The sequence below is a fragment of the Amphiprion ocellaris genome, chromosome 9 (genome assembly GCF_022539595.1).
Source record: "Amphiprion ocellaris isolate individual 3 ecotype Okinawa chromosome 9, ASM2253959v1, whole genome shotgun sequence".
Taxonomy (NCBI): domain Eukaryota; kingdom Metazoa; phylum Chordata; class Actinopteri; family Pomacentridae; genus Amphiprion; species Amphiprion ocellaris.
The window spans coordinates 21444020-21460566 of record NC_072774.1 but is presented as its reverse complement, the minus strand read 5'-3'; the positions used below and the strand labels follow the sequence as shown (position 1 = coordinate 21460566).

General features: G+C 37.7%; 1 protein-coding gene across 5 annotated transcripts; it reads right to left on the bottom strand.

The window, feature by feature from the left end:
• Positions 1 to 25: 25 nt before the first annotated feature.
• Positions 26 to 16090, bottom strand: cblc (Cbl proto-oncogene C, E3 ubiquitin protein ligase). Of its 5 annotated transcripts, none has more exons than XM_023263636.3 (14): positions 15756 to 16090; positions 14870 to 15657; positions 8248 to 8394; positions 7960 to 8116; positions 7532 to 7653; positions 6935 to 7072; positions 6760 to 6847; positions 6469 to 6600; positions 4436 to 4618; positions 3357 to 3509; positions 3086 to 3132; positions 2558 to 2629; positions 2344 to 2399; positions 26 to 696 (listed from the first exon to the last, which is right to left on the bottom strand). In XM_023263636.3, exons 2-14 carry the CDS (start codon positions 15244 to 15246, stop codon positions 563 to 565), a joined length of 1806 nt encoding a protein of 601 aa, XP_023119404.2. In that variant the 5' UTR covers positions 15247 to 15657; positions 15756 to 16090; the 3' UTR covers positions 26 to 562. The 5 variants fall into 5 exon arrangements, with proteins under 5 accessions (XP_023119404.2, XP_035801071.2, XP_023119405.2 ...); XM_035945178.2 differs by having other exon boundaries at positions 15830 to 16090; XM_023263637.3 differs by having other exon boundaries at positions 15903 to 16090.
• Positions 16091 to 16547: the final 457 nt, after the last annotated feature.

Below are 16547 nucleotides of genomic sequence, written 5' to 3'. Positions count from 1 at the left end.
GGAGAAAAAAAAATCACACAAAATCTAAAGCTCAATGTACTTATTTATTTGAATATAATATTTGAAAGACTGCTTGATGAAACAACAGGACTCACAGAACATATTTACAAGAACAAGTTTATGCAATGGGTTAATTGACGAGGTAGAATTTTTCTATAGTTCTATATATCAATTCTAGGTATGTGATTGGCCCATTTCATTTGTCTGTATATATCAAGCCATTCCTTAATTCCTACTTTTAAAAAATAAGATTCAGTTACTGTTTTAACTTTAAAGAAGACAGTGTTTGAGATTATTTCAGATTTAGTACTTTACCTACTGTCCGAATAATGGCAGTGTGATTACTGAACTGTAGGAGGCCACAGTGGGCAATTTCTGTCAGTTCCACCCACTCTTTTCATTTTCAGCAGTGCAGGAGGCACGTGGTCATTTACAGTTGAGTATGAGAGCAAAAACTATTTTTATATCCATTGAAGGCTGATTTCTTGAACATACATATTTTAATCCTTCATTATTTTTCACTTTATTGAACAGTTTTTAGATTACAGATTGTGTTTGTCACTCAGGACGACATTGTTCTCGTCATCTCTCCCAAGCCATATTTGTCTTTTCTGAGCCCTGCTCGCTTTTCCTCCTTCTCCTTATGTCTTCTTCTCTCTCTGACTGGGCTGGAGGGTCCAAGCCAGGCTGCTCCACCTACACAATCATAGGAAAAAGCCATTCTAAAAGGTACAATTGACATCAGCAGTCTAAAAGTGTAAAGAGATACTGCATGTTACATTAAGAATATTGAATAATTCCTCTGGCTCTGCTTTGAAGATACTCAGTTTTTGATAAACAATAACACTACTCCGATAGAATGACTTCCAGCATGAGATTAGTAGTTAATAGACCTTTTTCACAGCAGACACTTTGGTTTATCACAAGAGGAGAAGTACAAGTGGAAATAATGGAGGCTCAGTTCTAATACATGTAAGCTGTTCAAATGAATGAATATTCACAAGTGGAAGTGGAATGCAGCCCCAGTTAATACATCTGTGCTTTCACTACTGTGACAAGTCAAAGGCCCAAACTCAGCACTCACACTTACAGACTCACAGACTTTGAAATGCATTCATGCTAAATGTGTAAGGGCTTTCGCACTATTATATTGTCAAGTACACAACAGCTTTCTTGTGGAGAATTCGAGGCCTTCATGCACACTTTCTTTGAGTTCACAGTTCTGCAGACTATGTGTAAGGGAATTACCCACACTTCATGGTGCTATGATTTTAACCAGGGGAGGGGAGGTGTTAAAGAAAGGAAAAATATAGACAAGACTGGAAGGAGCAACCAACCTCTTACTAGCTATTCATAGCCAGAACTGTTTGTAGTTGAATACTAAATATGCTTTTCCTTGGCTGTGGAGAAAATAAAAAAAAAAACCTAAACTACAATATCCCAAACCAGCAAATAGCATGAAACATGATTCATTGTAAAGTGCGGTCTCATTCCTGTTCATACCATGGCAACGTCTTACACTCAGTCACTTACCAGGTGGATTCAGTTAAATTTGTGAGGGTTTAATGCTTAGGGCTTTGGGTGGAGATTAGGTCTGGGCTCATATGTCTGCCATGACAAAGTTCTATTATGACTTATTGATGGAGTCAAAAGTGACAAAAATTTGAATAGAAATTAAAGTGCATTCGTCATTTTTCATAACAAAAATGCTGACCTTTCCGAGAAAAGTGTCACTAATATCATTATTTATGGCTGTCTTGCATTACAATAATTGCTGAAATGAAACCATCACCAGTGTTATGAGTTCCACCTGTGTTTTTCTACTGTGATATGATGAACATCTGACAAATGTCTTTTGCATAATGACATTGAAGCACAGATTTTTCAGAAGGAAAAAATGTAACACAAGTAAAGCTTATTAAGATAACATATCTGTCAAATCCAGTCAATAAAGAATCCTGTATTTCTGTGGAGTTAACTGTTGCAGGAGGGCTTTGTTCATTTCATTAGCGAAAACTCAATTCATGTCCATTTGCATGACAGAATGAGGAAGACCCATGAAAAGAAACATGCGGTTCATAGTCCTGAAAATATTATTGAATTTAAAAATAAAATTGTGCTCCTTTCATTAGGCATCATGTATTCTTATCGGTTGATTTAAATATGCTGTACATTTGTACAGATTTTTTCACTGGTTTCAATAGGAAGGGACAGCAGTTGTTTATAAGATACATTTCTTAGGATCAGATCCTCTGAATGCTGGAGAAAACTCTCATTTTGTTTCAGTCTAAACTCGACACCTACACAGTTCAGGATACAAGGGTATAACATGCCATGACTTACTGTTGACACCCTTCTGAGAAGAGGAAGGAAGTGGTGCTTCTCTGAGGTATTCAGCACTGGTAAACAGAATTGGAAAAGAGACATGCAAAAAAGGAGAATTAGCTGCTATGCATGAACAACCGGAACAACTTCCCACTGATATAATTTCCTGTCGATTACCTCACTACCTACATAAAGACTCAGATGAAATACTTGAGACAGCCGTCAATCAAACCTGTGAGATAGATTGCGTGGTCTCAGGCCTAAGTTGTCTTCCTCCCTGCTGTATGCAGCCTCCCCTTGGCATCTAAGCGAAGAGGGAAAAATATATTTTATAATATTTTGATTACTGTTCATGTATATATCTTGTCACATGTATGAATATGTAACTAGCAACTAGATCAGCAAAAACTGATCATTTTTATTCACATCAAAAATTTAACTGACTACAATATCAAATGACACCAACTCACAGAAGAAAATCTGCAGTTATTGCAATGTGCAAAATCTGTTAAATAGTGACATGTTCAGTCTTTTTCGTGGTTGTCAGAGATTATTGTAACCTGGCAGAATTTCTTATTTCTTTTAAAGAAAATTGGAACCAGTTTCACCAGGCAAATGTAAATGAGGCTAAAATGTCAAAATTCTTATTTCGGTATCAAGAAATCACTCAGTAAAGCATCAGCAGCACGGCCAAATTTAAATTCTTGGTGGAGAACAACAGAAATACATCCCCTTTACTCTATATTAAGCAGCGTCTCACCTTTTCGTCTCTTGTTTGTGCCTACGTGTTTCATGGCCACCATGATCCTGCAAGATGAGAGGAAACAAGTCACACGGATTGTTCCAGCATCAGCTGCTACACATATTGCCAAAACATTAGGTCAGTCTCTGCAATGCTGCGCATGAATTTGCATTGCTTAAGACTTTCTGTGTCTGTGAGGACTGGATAAAATCAACATTTCACTTCACCAAGCTGTGAAACCTAACACAGCAACAATATGCAAATAGTTTAAATGTTCGTGGAAACTTACAGAAAGAGAGTGGCTGTGTTTGGTCACTGTGTTGGTTTCAGATTTTTGATACTGGCCGTGGGGAGATGGACAGCGTGGGAGGGTGCTGTTTTTAGGGGGCAGAGGTGGAGCGCTGATGTGAGAGCTGGGGACCTGGTAATCCAAACTTGAGAACTGTAATGTAATCACACAGTTATGAAAAGTTTTTTCTTAAGGGGCCAGGAGAAGACTAGAAGGATGAATGAGGATACAAGTTGCTAACAAGGTAGTAGGATTTTAATACACAAATACGTGACAAAACATGAAACTATAAACACGTACTTGGGTTACAGACAGACACAAACAAAGAGAAACAAGAGTAAGAGTCTACAGTTATGCTAGTGGCTTTGGGCACCTGTATTTACTTTGCTTTGCTTCTAAATGGCATAGTGGTTGGTACTAAACACAAAGACTGATAGGAATGTCATTGCTATTCCAGGTATTTATTTTATAAATCAAAGGCAAAGGATAAATTCAATTTTGACCTAATGATGGGGTGATCAAAAACATTTGTAGGATCATTTGGGAGTCAAGAATGTTTTTACCAGATTTCATGGTACTCATTCAATATGATTTATATTTTACAAAGCACATGAAAAATACGACCTGCTAGAAACACTAATAGAAAAAGTATGATATCACCAAAGTCATTTATTGGTCATCCATTCCAAGGCTGACGTACAGATTTCAGCCTGGAACAAAGTGATGGACACCAGAGTAACATTTCCATCTAGTTGGATGATGTTCATTTTGTCATTTCTTATTATAGAATAGAATAGAATAGAATTACTTCTTAACCGACAACTGAATAAGGAAAGTATGTTTTTTTTTTTTTTAATCTTGCTGACATGTTTTGACTGCATCTGTGGTCTTCTTCACACATCAGATGATGCTCTGAGGAAGACTGCAGATGCAGTCGAAACATGTCAGCAAGGTAAAAAAACCATACTTTCCTTATTCAGTTGTCGCTTAAAAAGTAATGCTATTCTATGACATTTCCATCTGTTTGCATGGTTAAAATTAAACAAAGAAAAAGGAAATCTAGAAATATTTTCACACACCTTCTTCAAGGCTGCCATTTCCTTCACCACCAGCTCAATGTCCTCATGGTCCTCATCCTCGCTGTCACTATTAATCTCCTCCTCCCACTGCAAACTGCCGGGCAGGTAGGGCTCAATGAGGACGGACTCTGTTCCTCTGATGTCGCAGCGACAGTATGGGCAGGTGTGGCCAGCAGACTTCTGCTAGATGATTATCAACAACCCGTCACGGGCAGAGTAATGGAAAAAACATACAAATGTGAAGACCCATTGTTACTCACTGACTTGAGAACAGCTTTCATGTCATTTGAACTACATCTAGTAGAATATGTTGACTCTGACTTCAAAGAGGTCACTAGTTTTCAAAAGAAGAAGGTGGAAAATACGTTCAACAAATGCTGCAGATTGCGGTTTTATGGCTGCAGTGTACAGGCTTTCTGTTTCCTCGTGTTGCCTGATGATCACTTCATAGCGTGTGCATTTGTGACCAGTGATATTGCTTTCAGTGATATGGTTTTTAAGATTGTTACAAACTCTACATTATTATCTAATTTTGCATAAATCTATTGCATAAGTTATAAATCCATAGGTTTGACAACAATAATTTGGCCTGTTTCAAACTGTTTCATGTGTCTCACACTGCTTTGAAGAGAACAATTTTTCCAGCTGGTGTGTTTTGTATTCTGTCGTAAGTGTATGCAGATATATTTGAAATTGTATTTTCGTTCAGAGTTAAAAAAAAATATTTACAACTTTCACACGCAGTTGTACTGCAGTTTAACTGTTGATGGTGAAGTTGACTTGATCACAATCTAGGCTAAGTTTACTACTTGACCACCTCTCTCTCTCCTTCTCACACATCTCTCAAAGTAAATGTGGCCAATACAATCTGAGGAGGATGTTAGGCTGAGCTCACACAGGAAGTCTGATGCCAAATGTCAGGACATGGTGCAAAGACTTAAACACCTCCTGAATATCACGGGGGTCAAGCTGGCTGAAAGATATAGTCATTCAGCATCGATCCAAAATTTGACAGCAGTAACTTTAATTGTGATTGGATATCTTATCTGTCACTCTGTGCTTAAAACAGGAAGTAGGAAGTTGGGGAAGACCTACTGCAAGAGCAAAATTGAGGCACATTCTGGCCACATGATAGCTAAATTTTCATTCTCCAACAGATGTTTTGGATCTCGGTGTCATCTAAAATGTTCAAAGGTAATCAGTTTCTTTAAAGACTACTAGATGACATTTTGCATGTGTGCTACATTTAAATTAATATGAACAGACTATAGGACCCATATTACTCCCCCTTTGACAGTTAAGTACTGAGAATATTTGTTATCAGTGTAAAGGAATCATGTCATAGCCCTTTTCTTTTTCAACCCTTAAAATTTAAGTTTGTGATTCTGGATGCATGTGACAGATTTACTGTCTTTCTCACTCCTGTTGTCACTTAGGACGTGAACTGCCTTGAGATTACATATGTTGTGAATTGGTGCTATATAAATAAATGACTTGAATTTGTGAAAAGATGCACTGGATCAGAATCCACCTTGTGATGATTTTCCAGCAATATATCAAACTATATGATCTCATATGTGATTCAAAATTGATTTTCAGAGTGTAGGAGTGAATCCACAGCTTCTTTGGTGGCCTCAGAAAATGGCAGGGTTGTTTTCAGCAAGGTTGACTAATACCATGTCTTCAAGAAAAACTGAAGTGGGATATGACAATTATAACCTAATAAAATAAATGTGTACAATAAAATGTTTGCATGAGAACCACAGAGCTTATTTTTTGACATAACTCTAAACCACATTCAAATAACCAGCATTGTTACAGTATGGTGATTCAGTGACCAACAACCAAACCATTTCCTCCAAAAATAATTCAGTTTAGCCAGACAGTTTCACTCCACTGAACGCACAATTGCAGAAGTGTGTCTCAATTTAACATGTCAGTTGGAGCAAAGTGCAGCTGAAGATCGGTCTGTGATGTTGAATGATGATACATGTACTTTGGGCAGCTTACAGTGAGTGGATGAAGGTTCATACCTGCCAGCCTGTGAGACAGGGTTGACACAGGAGATGCCCACAGGGCTGGATTCGAATGTCTTTATCCCTCTCTGCGCAGATCTTACACAGCTGGAAGGTGCTGCCGATCTCACAGTAGATCTCATACTGTTCCTATTTGGCGTTGCAGTGGCGGTGTTGGTTAGTCAGAGAGACAAGACAGAACGGAGAGCATCTCAGGATATGATATGCGCTTTGTCTTGGTAATGCTTCAAGGTGCTGCTGGCAATCCACTTGAAAACTGAAAAACAGGTGTAAAGTGCACTGGCTTACTTCTGTAACTTTGACTTTGCCTCTGTGGGCAGGTTCACACAGGCTCGTCAGGTCGGGGTTCACATCACGGCCATCAGGGTACAGGTAGCTGCAGGCACAGAAACACTCAGCACGTAGAGAAAACCACACAAACAAAGGTAGAATTCATCAGAGAACTGTATGTGTTTGTCCTAACCAGCCCTCCTTGAAGCCTTGAATGAGTGCCTGGTAGAGAGGTGTGTTCTGGGGAATGGTCTGGACGATGCCACCTTCCATGGTCACGTGGCCAATAGCCCACTGGCCCATTCTTGTGCAGCTCAGGCGAAAAATATAGCTAGAAAGAATAGAGACAATTACAGAACAGTTATTCAGAAAAAAAAAAACTAAACTGAAATGCATTTAGAGAATTCAAGACTAGGAAGTTTGCAGATAAGTCACTTAGAAACTTCTTTTTTCAAGTGTCAATAATTCTTAGACTGAGTATTTTTGGTCTGTATTTGTGCAAAAAAAAAATCTTACTAAATTCCTCTCGTTTTTGACACAATATTGATGCTACAGCTCTGTATAACACTTTAAGCCCTTTGTTCAACTACAGAATGTCCTGTAGATGTACCTGACACAGGAAGGACACGTTTGTATGAATAACAGAAAATAGCTGGGAGGCTTCAGTTTGCTAAATGTAAATAGAAAAGTACTAAATTAACCCTTTCCTCAATGAAGTTTTCACATCTTTTTTATAACTTTTGGATATGTTTGACATAATCAACTTTGCTTTTTCTGTCCTCATTCTCACCTCCCAGGTCTGTGCGAGTAGTGTTCCAGACGAGCTACAACCTGGTCATAGGTGAGGAAGGCCATGTAGCCTGGATGAGTCACTGCAAGCTGGTTCCAGTTCCTTATGAGCGACTTCCAGGGCTAAAAGAGGGAGGGGAGAGGAGATTACCTCAAATTTAACTTTTTTTTGGTTGCAGAAACAGTGTTCATGCTGTTTTCTGATCAACGTGGCAATGAATAGTAAGTAGTGGAGACGCCATGAAGTTTGTGGTTCCAGTAAATGAATAATCTGGCACTTAATCCTATGTTAAAGGGATGAAATACGAATTTTCTCGCTTTTAGACAGAACTAGGCTAGCTGTTTTCCCTTTTCCAGTCTTTATGCTAAGCTCAGCTAACTGGCTGCTGGTATCGCTAATAAGCATCTTTTCCAAAATGTCCACCTCACCTGAAACAGTCGAGTGAAGATGTCAAACTCAAAGACAGAGATGTGATCATTACAGGTGAGGTCTACAGTTGATTTCAGAGCCATGGATTCCATCCCCTCCTCAAATGAATGCACGTTTCGCAGCTGTTCTTTAAACCTATTCCACTGCACTATACACCTGTCAGAAACACATCATAAACATTTGGTGGGGTTGGATATACACAAAACAGACCAAAAATTAAAACACAAAAGAATAAAAAATTAAAATAAATAAATAAATAAAAATGCACCAAAATTTCCCACACTCACTCGCTGCCAAATGAATGCCTCCAAAAGTCCTCGGCTTCTGTCTTAGTCACCCTGTAGGTGTCACCTTGAAAACGCCCCTCTGGAAACATGGCCTTTAGCTCCCACAGCATGTGACTGAACAGCAACGACAGTTTGGTCAAATTCCTCCTGTGAAAGAAAGACAGCAGACTTTCAAACTTTCTGCAGAAGCACAAGGTGGAATACTTTTCTCTGAAATATCACTGGTTTTTGGCCCCATCGTGTTTGTTTACCAGTTTGAGCTCCCATACAAGTACATAAAATTCTCTTGTGAGCCAAGAAATGATCCGCCTTAATCTGTAATCCAAATCTAAAAGACCCCAGATCTGCAGAATGCCATTTGCTCTATATAATTCAATCTAATGTTCATGATCTGTGCTCTTGCATTCTACTTGTGTGACTATTTAAATCTATTTTCCTAATCATTCATAGAATTACATGAACACACCAACTTGCGTTATCGGTGTGTGAAATCAGACAGTGTCGTAGGTCCGCTACCTTACTGTTCTGTTTATAGGTGAAGCGAGCACTACTGAAGCTGATACTTTCCACAGAAACACACAGACACACGCACAAGCAAACATGCAGCATGTAGTCCAGCTTGCAAACAGGATGCTGTGTGCTGCATACTTGTCTGTAAATACCACAAAATGTTCCAATGGCGATTGTGTCACTTCAGGCCAGTCTTTAACAGTCTTACCAGACTTCGTGGGCTCTCCTAGGGTCTTTTTTCATTTAACTTTCATTTTTAGACAATTGTTCTGCGTATATTTCACCTTTAAGGTTTTGTATTTCTTAGTCTAGATATATATATATCTGCCACCATGCAGCTTGGTGCAACCTGTGATCTCACATCTCTCATGTAGTTGTTTTTAGTTTGAGACAGATTCAAACTAAAAACAACTACATCCGAATCACTAAAACCCAATAACACCAATTGCAGACTTCTTTTGACAGAAAAATGGAAGATCTATACGTGTGAAACAGTAAGTAACATATCAGTGAGTAAAGATCCCGTACTGATATGTTGTATGTGAAATACTTTGACATGAATAATGATTAATATCTTCTATGAAAAATATTCAGTCAAGCTCTTCCAGCACGTCTTCTTCTAAACACTAAAAAATCTAGAATCCATGAATTGCAAAGATGTTTCAAATTTTAATAACTGGGCAAAATGTTTCCCACTTTGCTGTGAAGGTCAAATATTCAAGTGATGGAACAATAAACAAAATGCGTGTTTAAGTGGAGGAAGGCTTTAATTTGTTGTTGTTGACTTTATCAGACATATTTACCTATGTATGATACTTGAATTAACAGAACTTTTTTGTCAAATACTGAAATCCATTTTACTGTACAGGACTAATGCAATATGAACGAATTTCAAAATAATACCACTAAAGTCATGCCACTGTTAATGCATTACATTTAATAGTGGGAAAAACAGTCATAGACTTTCCACCTCAATGAGAAAAAAAGAAACCTCTGTGGTGTTGAAGAGAGGAAAGTAGATGTGTAGTAGAGGGGGAAGTGTGTAAGCCACATCTCTCGCCCTGGCTAGGGTCCTTCAAACGTTCTAACGATAAAATGCTGTGGTGAAAATTAAAGCAATCCCCACAATTAATGGGTCTTAGTGGCGAAAGTACCGTAGAGAATAGTGATTCCAGACAAGGCACTGCATTACACAAATCCTTTGTTGGGTTGTTTGTCATTTACAGTCAGTTTCAGCTGGCTATTATGAGAAATGGTAAGCATGCGACAATGAGCTCGCTTCAAAAACGATCTCTTATTTCTGGCCGAGGAAGCGAATCAGAAGTAGAGACCCTCAGGGCAGCCACATTTGAACTCACCCATTAATACGCCTAGAATAAAGCCAGTTGTGTAAGACTGTAAAATTATGTATAGACAATTATGTAGCAAAGGGGGCCTGTAAAACCCCTTTTATTTATTTTCAGACACAGTAGAGGACTGTGGTATTTCATTTTAACTTTTAAGTTTCAAGACCAGAACCCCTGCACTAAACACTAAAGAAATATTTGTCATATTTATATACATTCTGCACCTTCAAATCCACAGAGTTATCATGTTATCATGTGTTTATTTTCTAAAACAGTGGAGAAAACATGAGTTTTTATTAAAAAAAACAGTAGCCACACCCTAACCAGTATGATAGAGACTATTTTTTTTAAGCCCCCTGCACTCCAAAACCAGAGAGGCATGTTATTTTTCAGAACTCACCAAGTTTACAAAATTTGCTACCTCTGAAGACGTGTAAATGATCATCTCCTTGTCATTATGCTGCTCACACTGCATTCACATCATGAAGGTCCAATCCAGTTTAGTCACACCAAGGAAACTGTGTCCATTCTTCACGTCAGCTTTTAAATATTCACTGAATTTCAGATAAATTAAATATGTGGACAGTGTTGCAGATTTTGAGGTATGGGGAAAGTTGTGAAAATCTCATTTTGATCATTTTTTTCAGTGTTTTCTGAGTCCTGAAGATTCGATTTTTCTTACAGAGCCAGATACGATAAAACATAAAGAATTATTAGATTTTTTTTAATTTTATTTATTTTTTTTTTTAGCTTTTCTGCAGTCTTTCAATGAAGCATGTGTGATGCACAGTTCTGTCAAGAAATTCAATCAAATCTAAGCTTAAAATTATATTATGTCATCAATATCACTGCATGTTTTATTTAGAATAATGCTTATTTAGATGATGCAGTAATAAACCTGTCACTGCAAAGAACAAAGCTGCAACTAACAGTCACGTAACAAAAATTCAAGGACATTTTTTTTTTTGTTGAACTGGACTGGACTGAAGGCTGCAAATTAAAAATATAGAATGTAAAGTCACCATTTTTCACACCTGTGGGCACAAATTTGTTGTATATGCAAATTCTAGGTTTTTAATTTTGTGTCACATTAATAATCAAAGAAATTCAATTTTTTTTGTGTGTGTAAGATTTATGACGTTATGTATTTGTTATACAGAAAAAAAAAACATACACGTTTTCTCTACTTCTAGCCATGGTTGTACTGTTTCCATTAAGGGGCAGGACTTCATGTAGCAGTGAAAAAGCAGTGAGCATGTAGTGACAGAAAATGTGACATGAGCCAGTGATGGTCAGAAACTGCGTGGGAGTCAAGCGTTGATATGGAAATCTGTGGGAAAATGTAGCTAAACACATTCAGGAAAGTGCTGCACTTAAGTATAAATTTGAGCCACTTGGAGTGTTTCCATTTCATGCCACTTGATAATTCGACTGCACCATAATTCAGAGGGAAGCGACAATAAATCTGCTCCACTTTATTTGACAGCTAGCTTTAAGAATTTGCCAAACATTAGATGAAATATGATGCAGTATGAAGTCAGAGGTCCCACATTGCTATATTAAGTACATTTTGCTGCATAATCGTCCTCCACCAGTGATAAAATTAAGATCTTAGTAAACATGCGTTGTTATTAGTTAATGTATTGGCAAATAAATATCAATGACCGTCTTATGTTGTTCGGCAAACAGTTCTAGTTGTATATGTGAAAGATTTGCATATTTGCATGTGTGTTTCTTAAATTCCTGTCAGAATAGGTCAAAACCCCAGTGTGCCACAGACCGTAATCTTCCAGCTGCTAAATCTTCCACTGTCTGTTTCTGTCATCTCCACCATTAGTTGTTTCTCAGTTCTGCTTTTAGCTTCACATAATAGCCAAGCAAAAAAAATTACACTTTACACGATATATTACTCCACAACAGTCCATGGTTTTAGAAATGGGAATGTGCTTACTGGCCTAAGTCTCAGGAATAAAGATTTACAAGAAACAGAACATTATAGCCGGACATTCTTAAAACACAAAAAAAGGATATATACACAATATGCAATGCCATCGAAGCCACAATATATGTAACACTATATGAATTTGCCACATGACTGCCCATGCAGGACTTGCTGTGGTGAAAAGAACATCTGCTGTACATGTACAACATTGTTAAAGCTGATGCAATAAGTCTTTGAAGAGTAACTTACGTGATTTTTTTAGATTCCAGAGAAAGATGATGTCTGATACAAGCCAATGTCTGTTACAATATTGTAGCACTGAGCATATGTTGTACAGCGTAGAGTGGAATCTATAGATTAGAACTCAGAGCGGAATGAGATTATTAGTTAAATTATTTTTGTGATTCTGATGTATTGTAATCAGGCTTTTAGTGGTTAATTGGTGTTTTATTTTGTTATCATTAGTAATATATATTGTCCATTAGCTTTATAGTGAAACTGGGGAACTCATTGTGAAATGTATTGTTTAATCTTCAATCAAATGTTTTTGCTGTAAGAAACTCTATGCCATTTCAGATGTTGATCTCTTAGTAAGGAAAATATAGTTAAACTCATGAAAAGATTGCATTGCACATAAACATTTTAATTCAATAAAGTGTTTCACGGTACGTCAGAAAAAGTTTTGCGTAAAATTGTTAGAAATATCGCAATCATATTCTTGGAACACATTTCAACTGAAACATTATAGATGGATTTTGCCCACCTTGTAGACCCAAATGTTTTTAATATGACAGAACAACTACTTTGATATTCTGAACAAATGATACAAATACAAATAAAGAATGAAAGCAGACTTTCCACTGTGACATGTCCGTTGAAACTGTAGTTTCTGTTTTTACAGTAAACATTTCATTAAAACTGCCTCCAGTTCTTTTTCTTCCTACGCTGTATAATGCCATGATAATTTCCAGTAAATACTATGTATTTACACCACATACCAGTTAGCAGAGACAGTGAAATAAATACAGGAACGCCTGTGTGCACCTTGCGCATGCAACTCTGTAGGCATAAACTGAGAAAATGTGTATTCAGGGCTAGATAGTCTCTCCCAAGCTGCTCACATTCAAAGGATGTTGTTGCTTTTTCTAGTTTTCCCATATTAGCATCACAAAGGTGCAGGTTTGGCCCTTTTTCTACCTTCATCATTAGTATTCTCACCAGGAACAAGAGAATGTGGCCAGTTCTCCATATAAAAAAGTCGCTCTATTTACCTGTTCCAAAATATTTAGCCAAAGAATAGACTTGCAGAACATTTTAGTGAATGATGCCTATTTTTAACTTGTGGGAACCAGAGAAGCTCCAGTTTTTATGGATGATGTAAAGTTATTGGGGTTTATTTGATTGAGACTTCAAGGAAGGGTCAAAACTTCCATTGTAATTGCCAAGTATTGAGTGATGCAAATTCTAGGTTTTTAATTTTGTGTCACATTAATAATCAAAGAAATTCAATTTATTTTTTGTGTGTAAGATTTATGACATTATGTATTTGTTATGCAGAAAAAAAAAACCTTCCACATTTTCTCTACTTCTAGCCATGGTTGTACTGTTTCCATTAAGGTGGAGGACTTCATGTAGCAGTGAAAAAACAGTCAGCATGTAGTGACAGAAAATGTGACATGAGCCAATGATGGTCAGAAACTGCGTGGGATTCAAGCGTTGATATGGAAATCTGTGGGAAAATGTAGCTAAACACATTCAGGAAAGTGCTGCACTTAAGTATAAATTTGAGCTACTTGGAGTGTTTCCATTTCATGCCTTCTAGTCAGGCAATTTTAACTATTTTTGTGCTACTACTTGTGAGTGTAAAAAAAGTTTAAAAAAAAAAAGTCCCCTCTAGAGTACTAGTGGGAACTTTTAGGGATGTGTGGCCCTTTTCGGACATGTCTGAATGATGTTTTATTTGTGGTGCCAATCAAAACATCTTAAAATTGTAAAATAAATAAATAAATAAAAGCAAAATATTTTTTTCCAGGAAAGACTTTTCATTGCTCTGTGTAATCCACAAACTGTAATGCAAACAGTTGCCATCAGAACGAGACAGAAAGTTCCTATGAAGGCAATATGATCTCTGAAAATACAGGGATACTTCCTGGAAGGATATGTTTTATGTTGTTTTTTAAAAATATAACATTGTAATGCTGTAATCATGTAACTTTAAAATGATTTTCAAAACCACTTATTGTGGTAGGATAGTGGTAGAAATATCCAAACCAATTAACACACTGAAAATGAAAAAAAATACATGATTTTCAGGCTGCTAGGAACAATTGTTTTCTTAATATATGTATATTTATTTGACATGTCAATTAATCATTTAGTCTATGAAGTATCCAAAACAATATTTTTTAAAAAATGCTTATTGTAAGTCTGAAATGCCCAAAGTGATGTCCACAGCCCACCAACCAACAGTTCAAAACTCACAATATTGGCCTTATTGACACAAAACCGAAAAAAATTAAGGAGTTCTGAAAAATGTTCTCTATGATAACCTCATTAATTGAGCAATAATGTGTTTCATACATATGACAGTATGCTCCCACTGTAAAGGGTAATGCATGACAAAATAAAGAAATATTGTGTCATTTAAAGCAGGTTTTAACAACTTATTTAAAATAAGCTGCATACTATTTTAGAATGAAAGACTTCATGGACAGAAACCACAATTCTGCACATCTTTAAGTGATTCAGTGTTTCAAACTAACCTGTCCCACTAACAAATGCTCACTTGTGTTTGTGTATGTACATGTCAGCAGGGGCCTCTTACCTGTAGCTTGATGACTCCTCAAATATTTTCTCCCGTCCCTCCTTAAACAGCAGGACAGCCCTGTCCGTCTTATCCAGGAGGTTTCTGATATGGACCCTTAAGTACTTGACCTGGTCTTCGCAGGGCACCTTGCCGCCTCCTGCCTTGGAGCCTTGGTAGGGCTCCCAGACCAGGGTAAGCAGTGTTGAGGTCTCAGATATTAGATCTGGCAGGTATGGGGGACTGTTCCTGAGGCCTAACCGAGGGTTAGTGCACAGCTCGTGGAGCTTATCCAGTCTTTTGAGGGTCTTGTCCACCAGCCTCCGATCTCCACTGGTAGGGTGCTGGGAGCTCAGTTTGGGGCTCTTGGAGACTCCTAAACCTGCTGATGCCATCATTTCAGTGTTGTGTGTTTGAAAGTGAAGTGAACCACAAACTACTTTAAATGTCAGTCTGTGATTATGCGTGGGGGTGTGACGATAAGAGACAATAGTCCTGCTGTGTCAAGAGGTGTGACAGGTCAGTTTTTGAATATCTGTAATATCTGTACTTGTTCATAAGCAGAAATTGGGAGCAGCTATTGACAGTGGCTTAAATTTTTGATCGTTTACACTTACATCTGCTGTCCTTAAGTGATGTTTGTGAGTCCTCAATTTAAAAAAATTATGCATGTTATCCACTTGAAGCAGTATCCACTGTTGAGTCATATAATAACAGTCCAATAGCATTATCTTATCCAGCAATGGAAACACGTGCAGTTATTGAGTGCCACTGTTGTCCATTTCTAGCTTCTCACTCTGCTGTCAGATCTTTAGAAAAATGCGAAAAAAAGAAAGGCTGTTACAGAGTATATATTCAAAGATTTCCACAAAAGGAACAACTGAATACAAGAGGCCAACAAAAATACCTAAAACAAAGGAAATGAGGGTTTGACTCTGACACAACCCTCAGAACAGTTCAGACTTTCACCATCCCACTCACTTCTCTCCTCTGTCACTCCTCTTCTACAATTTTAGCCAGCTTCGCTCCTAGTTTAGCACTATATCTTGCTTACCAACTTTTATGCGCACATCTCAGCAGCACAACAGTCCTACATTCTCAGAGCTGATAGTCAGCACAGCGGAAACATGTTCTCTGTCATGGTCTGAAACATTGCTGCTTCTTCTTTGTCCCTCGTGATATCACCCTTTCGTCTTGGTTCACCCTTTTGATTGGTTTCCTGGTTGCAGCTAGACAAACTGGTTTGTTTTCTTTGCTCTATTGCTCAGGCAGACAAGCAGAGAGAGAGCGAGAGAGAGAGAGAAATGGGAGGGAGGAAGACAGAGAGGTGTGGACTCAAAGCTGAACATTTACTGAGAAGGAAAGCAGTGTGTATCGCCTGAATTACACTTGGCATCCAAACAAGTTTACTACTTCCAAACGGACAGGATGCCTGTAAAATGAGCTCAAAGGTCAAAAGCACAATCTGCCTCACCAGATAGTGAGCAGAGAACATAGTTTACTGTGTAAATAAATTAATTCATTTGACATTTTATAAGAATTGTACATGAGCTGCAGCAGGATACCATTATGTCGACCTGTCAGTAGGCCCACCACTTCGTCCCACACGGAAACATTTTCAAAACTTATTAATTTGCATGGAACCAAGTGCAGACTTTAATGTACAATGTATCCTAATTACTTAAATCACCACCAGACT